We start from the raw sequence: 18,697 nt of genomic DNA on the forward strand, positions 1-18,697 counted from the left end.
GTCCTTCGACACTCGGCGTCTGTTGACTCCACGCAAGCAGGATACGTGCAGAGCGAGTAGGTCTGCTCACTCGCACTTTATGCAATGAGCCAAGCCGATCGGACGCGTGAGGGAGAAAGCTTAAGAGCACGACTGGCGAAAATTTTACAAGCATTAATGTTAAGCAAACAGAAGAATATTATGGACAATGAGTAAGAAGACAGGAAAATGGACATCGTTTCATTAGAAGAAAAATTATGCCGAACGGCACGTACAAAAATTTCACATCCGCCGAGCGGAGGAAGTACAAAAAGTGCTTGAATAACCCACATCACTCCGGATCCTCAAAATTAAAAAAGGTGTCCGGGATGTCGTCGATCATGGCCGCCAGTTCGGGAGGGAATGCTCAGGTCAGCAGGAAGGTGCCCCCTTCTTGAAGCACGCCGTGGTGACCTTGACCGCCTCGAGGAAGGTTGAGGAGACGTTGCCACCAAACTTTTCGCCAAATCGCTCTGAGCGGATGTATTCTTGGCGCGCTACGGCTAGCGGCTCTCCCTCCTTGTATTTTTGAGCAACGCCCGGGAAGCGATTAAGGAATCTTGGAGGGCCTTCAAGTTTTTTCAGCCTTTGTGCCTTCAGCCGGACCTCCCGTTCGGCGCTCACCGGGCCTCCAGATCCTTAGATCGCTGATTTAGCGCATGGACATCTACTTTCATTCTGTCCAGGTCAGCGATCGCCTGCCTCTTCCGGCTACCGGCGCGCTTCACCTCTTTGTCACGCTTCTTCACCAAGTCCTCTAGCCGAGCTACCTCAACAGCCAGGTCGGCAGCCTTCTTCTGTTCGGCCTCAAGAGCTTGTTTCTCCCGCTCGGCCGAGGGACCTTCCGACACTTGGAGTTTTTCCAGAAGGCCCTCCAACTCGGCTAGCCGACGGCTAGTGGCAATTTGTTCAGCCCAGCGCTGTAAGGGAAATAATAATGTCAGGAATCCAACAATAGCATGACACGGGAATGAAGATGAGTTTACCTGAGTGGCCTGCTGCATATTGTTATCGCCGAGCTGCTTGGGCGTCATAAGGGCCACCTGAATCCGGGCGTCCTCGAAGAGCTTGGCGAGCGGACCAGTCAGGGTTATTTCGTGAACGGGGCTCGATGGCCGATCGGCAGACAACAAATATTCCTCCGATGGGAATCGGAGAGTAGTCTTGATAGTAGGGTGGCCGGACGGCACTTCTTCAGTCGCGGCCGCCTGATGCGAGGACTCCCCTATGGTGGAAGTTTCGCCCAACCGACGTAAGCGGCGGCGAGGTCGAGGAGGAGAGCCAGAAGACTGTGCAGCAGACCGGCGTCGATCGCCGACGGCGGCGGTCGGCGGTGGTAGTGGCGGCGGGGGGCGGTGGTCTCCGGCGTCCGACGACGACCAACAGGCGGATCGACGGCGGTGGGCAGCGGCAGCCGAGGCAGTGGATCGACGGCCACGGCGATGAGGCGATGTTCGACATTTGATTTTGGTTACGGTGCCTCGTAATGTAAACCGATTACATCGTATTTGCTTTGTGGTCCAGATTTCTAGACTTCAATTTCAAGTGAGCGGTAGCCTTGGATCGCCACATGACGTCAGCTGCAGTGAAAGAAATTAAAATCAGTTAGACAAAAAAGACTAAGAGAGTAAAGAGTCCTTACTCATGCGGAAGGGGAGATTCGCCCGAACGGGAGATAATCCGAAAATATATAGCACCCCCTTCAAGAGCAACTGGTCGATCTTGTATCGCTGGCCGGGCAACCAGTTCGCCGCATGAAGATAGGTTGGATTACTTCGAACTTGCCAAGTCGGCACGGCGGTCCGCCATTGGGTGTGGAAGGTGACCGATCGGGAAGTCGGATGAAGAAGAAAAACTCCTTCCAGTGTTTGTTGGAGGTCGGCATGTTATCAAAAAATTTAAAGCCTATTCTACTTTGGAAGATAAAAGTGCCCACTCGGATTGTTTGGGGTAGAAGAAGAAATGGAATATCTTAGGGTCAAGAGGAATACTGTGCAACCTAAAGAGGATGACCATCCCGCTCAGCAACCTAAAGGAATTCGGCACAAGCTGGCCGAGCGGGATGTGGAAGTAATTACAAACCTCCAGAATAAATGGATGGGTAGGAAATCTAAGGCCGCCCTGGAATTGGTCTAAAAAGAAACAAATGGAGCCGATCGGCGGGTCATGTGGACGGTCGGACGGGCCGGCTATAATTATTTCGTGGTCATCAGGAAGCCCGTATGTCCGAACAAGGCGCTGGGCATGCTCCTCATCGAATCGGCTCCGGTTGAGGAGCAGTTGGGCAGGGATGTCGGCAGGGGAAGAAGACTCAAAATCGAGGAAGGAAACGAAGGAGAAAAATGCGAGGGAAAACCTATTAAGTGAAGGCAGAGGACTCACTGGGAAGGAAACGGGTGGAAAGAATCACCGATGAGGTGATCGCCGCCTAAAAACCAGACACTAGATCGCCGGAGGCCGCAGCAACAGAACGAAGCAGAAGGCAACGCGCGAGCGAATATACGGCCAAAAAAGGGACGGAGGCTTTAGACGGCCGAGGCCGGTCAACCTCCGCCGTCCGATCCAGGTCACAAGAAACAAGGACGCCATCGGGCCGTCCATTTCAAACGGGTGCGTCCCATCGTAAGTGACGCCGCCGCCACACAAGAGTCGACACGTGGCGCCCTGTCACCGAGTGCAATTAATGCGCCCATACCGCGCATGCTCCGACTTAATGGAGAGGATTTGCATAATTTTCGAGGAGATCTAGACAAGCAAATGTCAACGTTAAGCGACAAGACAACCAAAATAAAGAGCCGAGCGGCTGAATTTGGCAGAAGGGCCGGACGGCCCCAGTGATATTATAAGCTACGGAAAAGCGGCGACCGCCCGCTCGGACACATATAGTCCAGTCAGTCGGACTCACTGCCTCCTTCGACTAGACTTGAAGGGAAGGCAAGTGATCCGGCCGTAAGAAGGGGGGACCCACTTCCTGAAGGGTCTCAGCCTAAGGACCAATGAAAGGCTGTGCGGTGGATGGCCGAGCCGAGCGGATGGGTAGGTCCGAACGGAGCTATAGATAAGCCCATCCATGGGCTCATGTTTCCGACGCCAAGGCAGGAAGACCGAAGGGCCGAGCGGGAGTCCGCTCGGCAGGGGCCAAGGGCCGAGGGGGTTGTCCGTTCGGCCAAAATAGGGGCGAGGGTATAAAGGGGGTCGAGCGGCCTATGCGCTCGACTTAGGATATGAGATGTCAGCCGAAGCATGTCTAATGATTAGGCCGTACACAAGATCGCACGATCTTGCCGTCACATCATGGAGAGGCTGATACAGTAGCAGTATGGTCTCATGGACGTCTCCCTGACAGATCCATATTTAGACATGGCCCTTCTGACAGACTCATACCTGGGCATGGTCAAAGGCAGGTGGTTGCTTTGATTGGCACGCTCAGGCTTCTTTGAGAGATCTATATAAGGCTTCCATTTCTCCACTGGAGGTAGAAAAAATCTTCATTTTGAAGCCACCTTTTTGTTATTCCTCGCCTGACTTGAGCGTTGGAGGGCCGTCGCCGGGATACCCCTCCCGGCTCGGTTTCGTTGCAGGTTCACCGGAGCATTCGAGGATCTAGCAGGAAGCGCCACGTGCCCAGCGTCCACTGATTCCCGGTTCGGACAGGATCAAATGCTTAGGACATATTTGAAGGAAAACATCAAATAGCAAAAGATGAGATTATACTATGTATAGCCAGCCGTGGTTAAATTTCTTCAAATTTATTAACATATAAAGCAGTGGTATTCAAATTGTTCACACATGCTATTAGTCTGCCAAGAACATCATCAAATTTTAGTAATTCTTTTGCAACTTTAACAGAAGCATCAATTGCTTTAGAACTCAGTTGTATTTTTCCTTCTCATGAATACATCAAGTAAATTAGTTGTGTTTTAGAACTGTGGGAAACAACACCCAAGGTGAGACATGCATAAGACTTACAGAAAAGACATGCTGTGGTTGCAGAGCAATCATCTAGTAGAAATCAATTCACTAACAATTATGGAATTGAATCAGAGATGTAAACCAAAGACACGCAGGTCACTCTAGAATAATCATTAACAGTGGTTGAACTGAAGAAAAGATGTAAACCAGAGAGACGGGGAAAAAATGATTTCTTTATTTATTAAACTTTTGATGAATACCCAAAATCACAGTGAAAACACTTCTTTAAATATCACAGAAATATATTGTATCTGTTCTCACTTATAATTTGTTTCACAAGGCTAATCAAGCATCATAACAGGTATCAATAAACTAGCACAGATGTAATTTTCAATCAATCTTTATTTAAAAAGATAGATTTTTTTTATCTATGTGCACTGCCTGTGATCTAATAATCTAAAACCCAAACGTGTGATTTTCTCAGATTACTTGATGAAATTGAATCTAAATCTGTCATATGAGATCAAATAAACTAATAAAAACCTTTGCAGCATCTATATGCTTGCATGTTCTGCATGACCTAACATGATTGTTTAGCATAAAAAGAACAAACATGACTATGAAAGGCATGCTATCATCAGCATATAAATAGACTATTTAATGAAGCAGTGAAAAAAAGAATCAAGATGACTATGAAATACATGCTATTCTTGGCAGATAAGATATCTTACCTCTGAACTACTGTATGCACGAAGAACTGTGAAAGGTTGAGGTTTCCCTCGAACATCATAGAATACTACACGTCCATTATTTGTCCCAGCAGCCAATAGATTACCATCATCACAGTATGCCAGCGATGAGAAGGGTGCCTCAAAAGGCATGCAATATGAGGGTCTTTTTGTTCCAGAATCAAACATATACAACTTTTTATCAAGACCAACTGTAACAATAATCTACAGGGAAAACAAGTCAGGATATAATGGCCATTGATTTTCTATAGAACAAGCACCTCCCATCCAACAAAACTAGCCAAACCATGTATAATTATCCACCAGAAATCCAAATCATTTAATAGATTCCTAGGAAGATAATACCTTGTCACTTGATGGAGAGAAGCAAATACCAGTTGTTGGGGCAGAATGCTGTTTCAACCAAGAAACCTGACACCAAGAGCCAGAGTGAATGGAGATCAATTTTTTAGTGAATGCAGGGAACAAATACAATTTCTCCTTCATTTTAGCAGATTAAGAAATATTATTTTACTAACCTTTGGTCTGCGACCAGTTGTATCCCAAATATGAACAGATCCATCATCCCCAGCTGTTGACAAAAGATGTCGACTAAATCGAGAATAATCAAGTACTCTTAGTACCTGAAATCGCATCACCGATACAGATTCATGTTAAACCAAAAAAGATGTTAGTAGAGCGAAAGTTTGGAATTTTCAAAATATTTGACAGCCAATAACCTGCCCATTTGGATCCTTGAGTTCAGCCCGTGTTCCGGAAGCAAGATAATGAAGTATGAGATCCCCCTTCTCGTTGATGGATGCTAAATGTTCATCTTTGCAGTTGTACATTACACCTGTAATTGTGTCAATATGACCACTCAACCGTTTGATGCACCTTTTCCTCTGCAGGTCCCATATTTTGACAATATGCCCACTTCCTCCAGAGCAAAGATATCTAGAACTTTTATTACTAAAGCTGATACAATTTATGGATTCCTACAAAATAGAGAAAAGTAAAAAAATCTTTAAAATGTTTGATATATTATGCACTCATAATTACACAGATAAGAAGTGTTTTTATTACTTAAACCCATGGCCATATTGTCATTTAGGTCCTGTTAGGCATCAATCAGAATCGGTAAGCTTACTAAAAAAATACAGGTATAGTCACCCAGACTGCGAGTATGCACTAATTTGTCCCTAATCACAACAAGGGGAAACAAGGCTCAGGAGCGGTACTTAGCATTACAATGAAACATACAAAAATAACGTAAAGGATTCATATTATTACAATTGCAAATATCGAAACACGGCACAGTCATAAAATTTCTCTTAATTTTTACCATCAAGTGAAAACTTGTAGAATAATCAAGCTATACTCATTCTATGTTTACAAGCAACATTTTCCATGCTCTGCACTCAAACGCAAAGAAAAAAAAACTACCTGGAAAAGGAGAAAATCTAGCTTTTAAGTCTCTTATTTCTTCAATGTGTAACATCAGAATAAGCAATTTTTGCAAAGTCATCAACTGTAAAAGTCAAAGTCAGACTTTGCTATATTGGCAAACATTGCTGTACAATTAGATGAAAAGAAATAACCTACCTAGCAAAAGAGATATGCTAGCTATTTTCTTCTTATTTGTTCAACATGTATGCTAAAATTCATAAGGGAGTCAAACGAACAATCACCATTGTTCGAAGAAAATATTGATGGAAGAAAATACCCAGACACAACATAGCAAGAAGGTGGCAATTTCTATCGTGCCAACAGTTCCAGTGCTTTTCTTCCAAGAGAGACAGAGAGACAGGGGGGAAAAAAATGCAGGCAATGATTTGAATGGCATCCAGGCATCTGTAAATTTCCAGAAAACCAGATGTATTGATCACAATAGAACAAATTAATGAGCAAACAATGAGCTACCTCAATGTCATCAGCAAGGTCGCTGCCGTGAGAAGGAAAGGATCCCATACTTTGGCCATTTTTATTCCAAAGTGATATCTTTTTATCGTCACCAGCACTAGCAACCACTAGGTCTGCACGAACATAAAGATTAACCTTTAGTAAGATTTTCCCACCGTAAAAGTCAGCCACCATCCGCTGGATTAACAAAATTAACTAAGTTATACAAGATACAAAATAAATTTGAATGATGAGTCATGGGAAAATTAAATTCTGACGGAAAAATTCCAATTCGATCATAATCAATGATAGCAATTAGTATTACCTCTCCCTTTTGCTTCATTCTGAATCACTCTCCATGGACATGGCCTTTAATCCTCTTCTCCTCTGCGAATTATGGAACAGGAAACAAAAGAACATGAGATGTGAATGGGATGCAGGAACGAGATGAGCAAATTAGTCGAAGGTAGAGAGAGAAATTCTACCTTTCTTGATCCCTTCTTCTCCCTGACTACATACCTCTCCTGTGAGAGATCTGACAGCCATGCTCCAGGACTCACCAACTAGATCGAGTTTGTCAAAGAAATTAGAGGAAAAAATTAGTTTTTTCGACTGTTTGATCTTAAAAATCGGATTTTTGGAGGGAATGGAAGCGTACGAGTATGCATTTTTGGACGAATTTGGATCTCTTCTTGGGTCGCTACGGCAGCTTGAACCCCTCATCACCATGAAGTCCTCCTCCGTCTCCTTGTTCGACAGTGAAACGAAGAATCGAGGTAGAGAGGCTGCTGAGGCTCTTTCGTCGGCGTTCTCGCCCTCGCATACCAACGCCGCCGATCCCCTGGTCGTGTAGCAACGATCATCCTTATCCGGCGACGACGAGACAGATCGGGAGTTATGGTTCTCGCTCCCGACCGATTCCAACCTCTTGTGGATAAATCCGAGCAGTGGTTACTTCCATATCTCACCGCCGACACCTCAAACTAGATCAAACCCTAACTTTTCCGGATCAACCTCCGATCTATTACCTGAGGGGATAAAGAGGCGGGTGCAGGGGGGACTCTTGATCTGCGATGCAGCGGACATTTCGAGACGTGATTCCCCTCCGGACGCCAGATTTTGCGGCGGATCCTTTGTCCCTGACCTTGATGCGGCGGAGGCGCTTGCGGCACCCCCATTGCAGAGTGATGCGAGGACCGTTGCAGAGCCCATCGCGGCGGAGGAGAGATTGTTTTTGTTTTTTCCTCCTCCTCCTTCTTCTTCTTCTTCTTCTTCTTCTTTCAAACAGGTAAAGGAAAGTGCTGCAAAATCTAAACTCGAGAGTAAAGAAGCATACATAGAAAGCAACCACCACTCCAGCCACGTAATCGGAGGGCAGTTTAATGGAGGCACTAAAGAATCCATGGAGGTAGAGATCTTGCGACGCAAATGCAGCACCTGATCACAGAACAAGGTAGGTTCAAAGATGCCCCTTTCTTTTTTTAAAAAAAATCTTTTAACAGAACCTATTTGTTGGTCGAGGGAGAGGTGGACAGTCCGGTCGTCGCCGTGAAGCATGAGGTTGGAGTCTTCGAACAGTTGGGTGTAGCCTTCCTCAAAGGAGATAGTGGCGAGGTTGGGCAACTCCGAGAGGAAAGAAGCCTCATGGGAAGGGAGCAGAACCGAACACAAAAACAGGAGGAAGTAGAAAGGAAAAGATAAAGTATGGACTACCGGAATGCGAAGAAGGCCTCCTCTTCTCAACCAAATGGAGGAGTTGGAGGAGATGCGGTGTGGTTGGACGGAGAAGCAAGTTCGTCGTGTCTTGATCCTGATCGAGAGATGGTCGGAGGTTTAGGTTTAGGCTGAGAGAGATGTCTCGGTTTAGGTTTACGCGAGAGAGATGGTCGCGCGGAGGAAGGGGCGGGATAAAGATTTAGGTTTGGAGGGAACTTCACAGTGTGCAGATTTTGGCTTGTGGGGAAATTAAAATATTTTATTTTGGTTCATTAACATCGGATTTTAAAAACCGATGTTAAAATTGGTGTCTATTAACGAAAAAAAGGCTCATAGACATCGCATAAAAAACCGATGTCTATGAGCTAAAATCTGCGGTCATAGACACCGGTTTTTAGAAAAACCGGTGTAAAATACTCAAAGACATCGGTTTTAGCCTAAAACTATTGTTGTTCCACTGATGTCTATGAGAGATTTTGTTGTAGTGCCAGTATAAGGCGAAGAATACTTACTTTGGCCCAGGACTTCGAAAACCTGTCCATCTGGACTAATGGAGGCGCACCACCCATTTGATCCATGCTCTCTGCCCACAAACTGCCGAGGCAGCCTTTCATCATCAAAAGGCTCGTGGGGGCGTCAGGCCGCCGAGCTAGAGCAGCTTCAGAGGGGATGGTGGTCCTGTAACGATGGCGGGCGGAGGAGGAAGATTGAGAAGGGCCGGCGTCAGCACCAGGAGGAGCAGGAGGTTGTTCGGGAACGGGCTCAGTTGGCGCGGGGTTCGGATGATCGCCTGGGCTGTCTTCCTCTGCAGGAGTAGGGGCAGAGCGGAACGCAGCTGGTCTTCCCCTGTAAGGGTTGGGAGAGGCTGCCAGATAAAGGAAACAAAAATGAAGAGGGAAGTGATGTCATAGCCAGTCACGACGGCAGCAAGGGGCAATGTGGTAGTATAAGGAACAGAATCAAGCGTTAATGAAGTCAAACCTGGTCTTCGGCGCCGCCTGTGAAGCAGGGGCTGGTTATCAGAGTCAGAGTCATCAGAGCGAGGCCGACCCTGTGAAGAGGTTGTCGCAGCCCTGTCTGTGGCGCCCCGGCCGGAGGAACTTAGACCTGCGCGATGAAGAGCTGCACGACCACGTCTGGAGGCCCGGGGGGCTCCTCGGAAGACGCGCCTGGCCAGACGGCCAGTTGGATCACAACCCCGACCTCGGCTCGAGGCGGCAGGCGGAGGAGAAGCGGCGTGTGAGGCAGGGCTGGGAGCAGGCTGAGTTGCTGCCCCGACTGAGGCGGATCCAAGGTGAGGGAGTAGCCTCCTGTCCAAGATTGCCCGACCGCGCCGCAGTATTTCCAGGTCATCGAGAGGCAGAGGCAGAACCTCTGACGCACGATGCAAAACCTCAGCTGAAGGCGCCAATACGAAAAGTCATTCTCACAGGGATAGTGATCGGAAAGGAGGCACTTAACACAAACTTACCTAAGGAGCGCGGTGTGTCAGAGGTAGAGTGGCTCAGCCTGAAGAAAGAAAGTAGGTCTTCAGATAGCAATCTTGTCAGATTCAAGCGCCACTCCTCCATTCGAGTAGCAGCCGTAGCATAGTGAAGATCCATGTGGAATTCATCCAGCGCCGGAGTCAGAGGCAGCTCAGGTTGTCAATACATGGGCCAGTCTGTTTCCTCCGGAAACCGGATAAAAAAGAACTTTTTCTTCCAGTTAGCACTGGGAGGAGGAAGAGGAGAAAAGAAAGCAGTTTGGCTCCGGGCTTGGAAATCAAAAAGACCATCGGCGCGCCGAGCAAGAGCGAAGAAGCAATGAAAAAGGGGGGCTGACCAGGAAACCTCACAAACTTCGCAGAGTATCACGAAGCCACATAGAATCTTTATGGAATTGGGAGTTAGCTGACCTAGGGGAATCCTAAAGTAGCGACACACTCCAGACAAAAAAGGATGAGGGGGCAGACGAAGGCCAGACACAAATTGTTCAGTAAAGAAAGTACACGAACCAGGCGGAGGGTCGAAGTACAAGTTCACACCAATAGGAATGATGGGGCGAAAGCTAGTAGGGATTTTGTAAGTGTACCGTAGGTCATCCCAATCCAACTCAGCGAAAGTTGAAGCGCCTGGGAAATGTTCCGCCAACAAGGAAACCCAAGAAGGAGAGGTCATTGCAGGGGAGATTATCTCAGGAGGCAGAAAGAACAAACGAAAAGAGGAGGCTTGGAGAAAAGGAAGAAGCGCGGCGCAGTCTCGGAAAAGATCAGTCGGCGGCGGCGACGCTTGAGTGCTCCGTGGTGAAGGCGAATCATAACCGAAGGGAGAGAGGAAGAAGATACTTATAGGTATGGTGGAGGAAGGATATTTTCGTAAGTTAACAACGGATGGTTGATGCAGGGGCGGAAATAGGCAGGGAGCGCTCTGTGATGAGCCTCGAAAATATAACCAGAGGGCATTATGGGAAAGGCGAGGGCTCGAGATACAAAGTGTCTCCTAAGGGGGTCGCTCCAACCAAGATAAAAGTGTACGGAAGAGGCAGCAGGAAGACGGGTAGTGCAAGTCAGCAGGCTTCAGGGACATGCGAGGCAAGAGTTGGCCCGGACCGGGCTAAGTACAAAGGCAGCTATCGGAGGAAGAGCTACGTGGCCGAACAAAGCGAGCAAAATAAGCAAGGGCTAGCAGATTAGCAGAGATCTAACAAAGCCACGGGCGACCTACTAAGGAAAGAAACAAGCTAAGGATGCATGAAGGGGAAGCGAGACAATTATCCGGAGTTCAATACGACCATACAAATAATTACAATCACAGAAGGTTCGGTATCAACACATAAAAGGAGAATATTGCAATGCATCACTCATCATACGACATCCGGGGGAGAAGGCGCTGAATCAACGGAGGCCAGTGGAAGGAGCCCGAGGTCGGCTGGCGCTGTGTCGGGAGATGCAGGATTAGCAGACACATCAGATGCGGCAACGGGAGGGGCCTGGGCAGATATATCCCCGGGAGCTGGATCGGTCGCAGGGGGAGGAGCCTCCAAGAGGAAAAGTCCCTCATCCGCTTCGAAAGAAGGGAAGGTGTCCTGCGGCAATTCCCTGGTCAGGCGAGCTGTGTCCAAGAAGGTGGCAGGAGGTTCCGAGCGTAGGAAACCCTACTCAAAGGCCTGTCTGACCCCACCAGCGGCCCCATGACAGAGCAACAAGACCATCCAGCGTCCCAACTTATGGAGGAAGAAGGAAGAGCGAACGTAGGCCAGTCTGTACGCTGAGCAACAAGACCATCCAGCGTCCCAGCTTATGGAGGAAGAAGGAAGAGCGAACGTAGGCCAGTCTGTACGCCTTTAGCCGCTCTGATTCGCCAGCCCGGTACGCCTCCAAACTGTTCCGGTTCTCCTCAGCTTCGGCGCGGGCCACGGACAAATCGCTCTGGCCCTGAGTAGCCGTTTCCTGGGCCTTCAAGAGATCCGCTTGCAAGGATTGGAGAGTGGCTTGGCACGCTTCCCATTGAGTTCGCATGGTTGTTTCTCGGGCAGCGGCAGCACTAGCCAGGGCCTGGGCATCGGCCAACCTCATTTGTAAGAGCTCCTGACCTTGCCGTAGAAGCGTCAACTCCTCCGATTGGGAGAGCAGCTCTGCCTCTTTGGCTTTCAGCTCAGAAATTGTCGCTCGTTGATGATCCGCTTCAGAGGCTAAGGAAGACTCACTTGTCTTCAAAGCCGCCTCCAACTGTTGAAGTTTATCGAAGGCAGCATGGGAAATGGCCCGAGCAGAGGCCGCCGACTCCCCGGCGACACGCAGATAAGCATCCAAGCTTCCCAGAGGAGGCTAAGGAGGAGCGGAGGAAGCCGCAGGGTGCTCCAGTTCCTGAAGACGCGCCTTGAGTGCCGCGTTCTCTCGCTGAAGCTCAGCCGCACGTTGCACGGTGCTCAGACTCACGGAGCAGGTCTGCCAGTAGCCGGAAGAAGAGAAAGGAGATTACAGAAACACACGGATACCAGGAAGAAGAAGAGGAAGAGCTTACCGCCACCAGGAAGCGGGCAATTTGATCGAACTCCTTCGAAGGGGAACTGCTCTCCCAGAACTGCCGATTGGCTGATTGCCAGGAGGTAGCCAAGTCCCCATAGAAATCGACCCTACCAAAGATAGGAGATAGGTCGGCAACGGATGTGTAGGCCGGGTCGGTCTCTGAGGGAAGCCTCCAAGAAGCCTCAAAGGCCAGGTCCGTAGATGGCAGCGTAAGAGGCGGCACGGCTGAGCTCATAGGCACGAGGGGAGGAGAAGTTGAGTGGGTTGGCGAGCCCAGGGGTTGATCGTCAGAGGACAAGGGCGGAGCAGGTAATATACTCTGAATTGGCAGCGGAGCGGTCAGGTCCAACGGCGGGTCTGCCACCTCCGGATCAAAGGCCTTCTCCCGGGCTAGGCTTGTCTCCTGGGTCGAGCTCGTGTCCGAGGACCTGGTGGGAGAAGAGATGCTCACTACGCGTTGACGGCGAGGAGGTGGAGGAGAAGTGGCGATGACTGGGGCCGTCCGTTTGCCCTTGCGTGTCAGGCGCAGTTTCATAGTTGGAGGAAGAGAAGACACCTGTCCTGCAGGCGATGGCTCAGCCGTAGGTTGGTCAAAGGTGCGAGGCAGGGCTGAGTCTGCAGGATTGATTGCAGGTGGTTCAACAAGCATCGGAGCCTCCTCCGCATCAGAAGGCCGGGGTTCCGAAAGCTGCGGACCGGTGGCGACGGCGGGAGCAGAAGGTGGACCCTGGGTTAGCTCCTCATTCAGAGCTTGCAGAACGGCCACCGCGGGTGTCTCTTGACTGGCGAAGGAACGGAGGATGGCAGCCACTGCAAAAATAAGAAGAAAAAGCACCTCAGTTAGCGAAGAGCGGTATACAAAAAGATAACAACTTACCAAAAGGAGCTCCAATTTCGGTAGAGACAGGACTAAGGCCAAAAGCGTGCAGGATGTCTTCTAGCATCAGCACAGACAGGCGAACAACGACACCTTTCAGCTTATCCATAGCAGCGGAGCAGGCAGGTTCATGGACATGCGAAGGGAAGTCCGAAGCGAGGAGGGGGCGCCATTGGGAAGGTCAGGCTAAGGGGACGGGGGGCTTGAGGAAGAAAAAGCGAGATCTCCAGCCTTTATTGGAAGAAGGTAGGTCATCAAAAAACTTATGGTCCGGCTTGGCCTGAACATTGAATACCCCCGCTTCGGCTCGCCGGAAGGAATAGAAGTGATGGAATAGTCTAGCGGTCAAGGGGATTTGGTAAATGCGGCACAAGATGATGGTTCCACAGACCGCTCGGAACACATTGGGGGCAAACTGAGAGATACCAATACCGCAATACTGACTTAACTCGGAGAAAAAAGGATGCAAAGGAAAGCGAAGACCACCTAAGATTTGGTCCCTAAAAACAGTGATAAACCCTTCGGGAGGAGAAGAAGGATGCTCATCTGGCGCGGGAAGACGAAGCTCATATGCGGCATCTAGACTCAGATTGGATTGCAACGAAGATAGGTCATGATGGTCTAAATCAGAGATGTAATGGGAATACCAGGAGAGTTCCTTACCATCCATGATCACGAGGAGTAAGAAGGCGAGGGGAAGGAAGACGAGAGAGGTCTCAGGTCAGGCACAAGCAGGAGAACGAGTAGTTGCAATGCCAGGAACGGCTGCGAACGAGAAGGGAGGATAACGAAGCGTCGAAGTAAGGAAAGCGGACTGCCTTTAGGGTTTATAAAGCCCATTCATTCCTAGGAAACATCGAGAGTCGAGCCGAGTATCTTTTTGGGTAACACGCCTCAACGCCGCCGGATGGGAAATGAGCGCCGAAGGGTGCAAAAGGTGGTCAGATGCTGGCGTCAGGGGGAGTGAGCAGTAAAGGCGCCGGACAGGTGTCATAACGAGAAGAAATGCATTAAAGATCGACAAGGCAAGGTAATCATGAAGGGGCGTGGCCTCAAAAAAGAAGCATTCTTCGTAAAAGACTCAAGGCTAGGCGGGAAGTTTCATGAAGCTACAGAAGCCAGGCAATTCAAAAGGGTCGCAAATAGGACAGGGCAGCGGGAGCGATTGCCAGATCAGAAAAGTAGCAAGCAGGTCTGCGGGGGTGTTCGATCTAAGCAGCTAACCGGGCGCGTCGCGAGAACTGCGGGGTCATCATAAGATGCAAGGGCGTTGTGGCCCAAGGGTGGAGTAAGGTTTTTACGCTCCCTCTCTTATTCTTAATTCTATACCATACGTGATGCAATTGCAGGAAGAAACGCGACGCAAATGAGTAAGCCCAAAGCTAGCAATAGCGACCAGATTAACTAAAGCAAGGAGGTCGGCGTAGGCGGGACGGATGACGGCAGTGCATCTAGGCCTTTGCCGTTTGGAGTTCTTACTGGTCTTGAACCAGCGCCATCGCCACCGGTCTCGGACCGGAATATCATTACTGGTCCCGGACCAGCGCCATCGCCACCGGTCTTGGATCGGAGTATCATTATTGGTCTCGGACCAGCACCATCGCCACTGGTCTTGGACCGGAGTAGCCCAGACTCTCGCCTCAGTGCGAGTTATAAGTGAACTCTGCTCTCACGCCCAACGACCTTTCAGGTCGGCTCCCATGCGAGAATTATAAGTGAGCCCTGTGCTCACGCCCAACGACCTTTTAGGTCGGTAGTCCCAGACTCTCGCCTCAGTGCGAGTTATAAGTGAGCTCTGCTCTCACGCCCAACGAGCGTCGGCTCCCATGCGAGAAATATAAGTGAGCCCTGTGCTCACGCCCAACGACCTTTAGGTCGGTAGTCCCAGACTCTCGCCTCAGTGCGAGTTATAAGTGAGCTCTGCTCTCACGCCCAACGACCTTTCAGGTCGGCTCCCATGCGAGAATTATAAGTGAGCCCTGTGCTCACGCCCAACGACCTTTTAGGTCGGTAGTCCCAGACTCTCGCCTCAGTGCGAGTTATAAGTGAGCTCTGCTCTCACGCCCAACGACCTTTCAGGTCGGCTCCCATGCGAGAATTATAAGTGAGCCCTGTGCTCACGCCCAACGACCTTTTAGGTCGGTAGTCCTAGACTCTCGCTCCAGTTATAAGTGAGCTCTGCTCTCACGCCCAACGACCTTTCAGGTCGGCTCCCATGCGAGAATTATAAGTGAGCCCTGTCCTCACGCCCAACGACCTTTTAGGTCGGTAGTCCCAGACTCTCGCCTCGGTGCGAGTTATAAGTGAGCTCTGCTCTCACGCCCAACGACCTTTCAGGTCGGCTCCCATGCAAGAATTATAAGTGAGCCCTGTGCTCACGCCCAACGACCTTTTAGGTCGGTAGTCCCAGACTCTCGCCTCAGTGCGAGTTATAAGTGAGCTCTGCTCTCACGCCCAACGACCTTTCAGGTCGGCTCCCATGCGAGAATCGAAAGCGAGCTCTGTCCTCACGCCCAACGACCTTTCAGGTCGGCCCCCACGCGGGGATCAAAAATCAACTCCTCTGCGAAAATCATAAGCGAGCTCGGTGCCTACACCTGACTACCTTTCTGAGGGATGTGCCTCACATTGAGCGGAGCGTTTTCAATAATCAGGTCAGCTACATCTGGCTTTACTTTACGTAAATTACAAATATGCAGCAAATACACAGGGCAAAGGATTCGGGAGGCCATCTACCCTACTCCTAGAGCGTCAGTATTAACTACGAAATCAGGTTTTGCGCGTTCATTACAGTTTTAAGTCTTAAGCACTATGTCGGTTTTATTATCCAAAATTCATACATGAAAATGAATCATGAAGCGATTCTTGACTCTTACATACGGGTCAGTTTCTAAAAAATACTTGCTAGATGAAAATTGAGCAAGAAAGACGATGTCGAAAGGAGACAGATGTACAAGCACCGCAGCATAGTCCAATAAGAAGGTGATACAGCCAAGGCCACAAGCAGGAACGTCGTATGACAAAGGAGCCGCTGAGACAACTATCCCCCAGACCAGCTTTAACTCGTGGAAGGGATTGGCCATGGAGAATGAGCACTTCCACGTGAAGACCTGTCGGGAGACTCAGGGGCGTTCTGAGCCCGAGCCAGCTCCGCACGTAAGGAGTCGATGGCCGCCTGTTGATGGGCGAGCGTGTCTTGGTTGACGTCAAGGCACGTGTGGAGAAGGGATAACTCTGCCTCATGCTCTTGCTTCAAGCGTTCTTGGAGGCTAAGTTGGCGCTGCAGGCTAGCCTGGCATTCCTCTTTCCTCGCCTTCTCCGCATGTACGCAGTGTTTCGCCAGACGGTACTGATCTTCCATGGAACGCAGGGAAGCCTTCTGGCGATCCCGATCCTGGGACACGCGCTCCAGTTCGCGTTCTCTCGCGACAAGTAGCAAGGTGAGCTGATTTATCTGCATTTGGGAGGGCGGTTGATCAACTTCGTCAGAGGAAGGAGAATGCATCTTGGGGGAGAAAGAAAGCAAGTAGGAGAGCAGGAATGGAGAAGGATAGAGTAAAGGAGTGACCATGAGTCTCTTTATAAAGAAGGTGGGTGCCCGAGTCAAAGCAATTGCGTGGGGACGGCGCCTCAAGCGACTGACGATGCAATTAAGGAGGCATGGTATCCCAGGCGACGCGACACAAAGGTTGATGTGAAAGCCTAGGCGACGCGACACAAAAGTTGACGCGTGACGCAGGAAGCAGAGCGCGCAGAGATGTGCTGAGGTAGAAGCACAGAGATGTGCTGAGGTAGAAGCACAGAGATATGCTGAGGTCCCAGAGATATGCTGAGGTCATAGAGATGTGCGGAGGTCTAGTCAGTCAGACTGTCGTCCTCCTTCGACTAGACTTGTGGGGGAGGCTTGTCATACGGTTAGTAATGGAGGGGCCCATGAGGAAAGGGTTAGAAAAGTCAAGGCCATATGGCGGTCAAAAGTCAGGAGGATGTGGCAGTCAATAGTCAAAGCGACTTGGCGGTCAAATAGTCAAGCTGACGAGGCAGTCAGAGTTGAGCATAGGGGAGAGCCAGAGGCCTGACAGGCTTGTTGATCGAAGGGGCGAAGCAGTAGGAGAACGAAGAGAGACGACAGGCCTGCGGTGGAGGGCCAGGAAATACAAAGCGCAAAAGCGGGTCGGGATCGGCAGAGCTAAGCAGAGGCAACTCGAGCTACAGGCCTGCGGTGGAGGGCCAGGAAATACAAAGCGCAGGATGCAGGTCGGGATCGGCGTAGCGGTGTATAGACAGCTCGGGTTGCAGGTCTGCGATTTGGAGGCCCGGAAATGCAAACCACGGGTGCAGGCCGGTGCAGGTCACAGTGGATCGGAGGAGCTAAGTAGTACGGGTGCGGAGAATCTCAACGGTCCGTCAAGGAGAATCATTACATATCAACAATGCGGGCGAAGGCGGAGGTTCCTAAAACGAAAAGATGCCCTCATAACCAGTAGTAGCATGCCAGCTGTCCCTCACTACAAGACAAAACCTATGTGCGAAGGCGGAGGTTCCTAAACAGAAAGATGCTTTCACGACAAATAGCAGCACGACAGGTGTCCGGAACTAGGCGACAAAGCCCAGCGTCTAACGTTTTCTGATAGGATGGCAGGTTCTAAGAGGAGGAGGCATAAAAGGGGAGAGATCCCTCGGACGCAGGTACGCGCACACACTCCCTCGTCACTTTTTTCCACAACTGTTTTTTCTTCTTCTTCTCTCTGCTTTTTCTGGGGAAAAAGGACCTGACTTGAGCGTCGGAGTGCCTGATCCGGGGACTTTTTCCCTGGGTTTCGGTCTCTAACGTGAAGGGGGAGATTGTCTGAGTGTGTGCAAGATCCTGCAGCAGCGTCAGCCACCCGTGGGAGCCGAATCACCTACGACTTTCCGTCAACAACCGGGCCACCTCGACCAACCTCCGTCCGACTCAGCCTCCGGATGAGATCAGTAAGTTCTAGTGTTAGTTGTGAGAGTTATCGGAATGTACTATTAGGAAAGTATATATCCCAATTTAAGAGTGAGATTCAACCATTAAGTAGATCATAATCAAATTTTAATTGATGGAAACTTAATCCAATCAATTGAAGAGCTTAGTCAACTAAGGAGTATATTGGTTAAAGGGGCATTAGACGATTGAATCTAAGATTTTAATGTATGATAAAGAACTTAAAGTTAGATGTATGTGATTTGATTTGTATGTCAAATTTGCAAATGTAAGCATTGGTAGCTCAGATAAATCAAATACTAAACAAAAAAAATACCTAATGGGTAAAGAAGATTGGATATCTAACAAGGAAGATCTTCAGATATTGGGCAAGTATTGGTAGGTCAAGCGAACTGAATGCCACACAATGAAGATTTAGTAAATCAGGGAGATTGGGTATTGGGCAAATAAGAATTTTTGATGAATTGGCGAAATACTAGGTAAAAGGTAAGTATTTGAAAGGTTCTTCTAGCAAAAAGGTTATGAGGCAGTCGGCTTTAGTCATAGGTTATTAAGGACTATGC

General features: G+C 49.4%; 1 protein-coding gene and 1 long non-coding RNA gene across 2 annotated transcripts; both read right to left on the reverse strand.

Annotated features, from left to right (window-relative positions):
- Nucleotides 1-4,634: 4,634 nt before the first annotated feature.
- Nucleotides 4,635-6,775, reverse strand: LOC122023352 (protein NEDD1-like). The gene is made up of 5 exons (XM_042581403.1): nt 6,582-6,775; nt 5,399-5,656; nt 5,198-5,302; nt 5,025-5,090; nt 4,635-4,883 (listed from the first exon to the last, which is right to left on the reverse strand). The coding sequence occupies exons 1-5, from the start codon at nt 6,753-6,755 to the stop codon at nt 4,635-4,637; spliced, it is 852 nt and encodes a 283-aa protein (XP_042437337.1). The 5' UTR covers nt 6,756-6,775.
- A 111-nt stretch (nt 6,776-6,886) lies between these two features.
- On the reverse strand, nt 6,887-7,238 carry LOC122022663. Its single transcript, XR_006123057.1, has 3 exons — nt 7,219-7,238; nt 7,046-7,123; nt 6,887-6,947 (listed from the first exon to the last, which is right to left on the reverse strand). It is a non-coding gene; the product is annotated as an uncharacterized LOC122022663 (long non-coding RNA).
- Between the last annotated feature and the right edge of the window lie 11,459 nt (nt 7,239-18,697).

This window comes from Zingiber officinale, chromosome 9B (assembly GCF_018446385.1).
Source record: "Zingiber officinale cultivar Zhangliang chromosome 9B, Zo_v1.1, whole genome shotgun sequence".
NCBI lineage: Eukaryota > Viridiplantae > Streptophyta > Magnoliopsida > Zingiberales > Zingiberaceae > Zingiber > Zingiber officinale.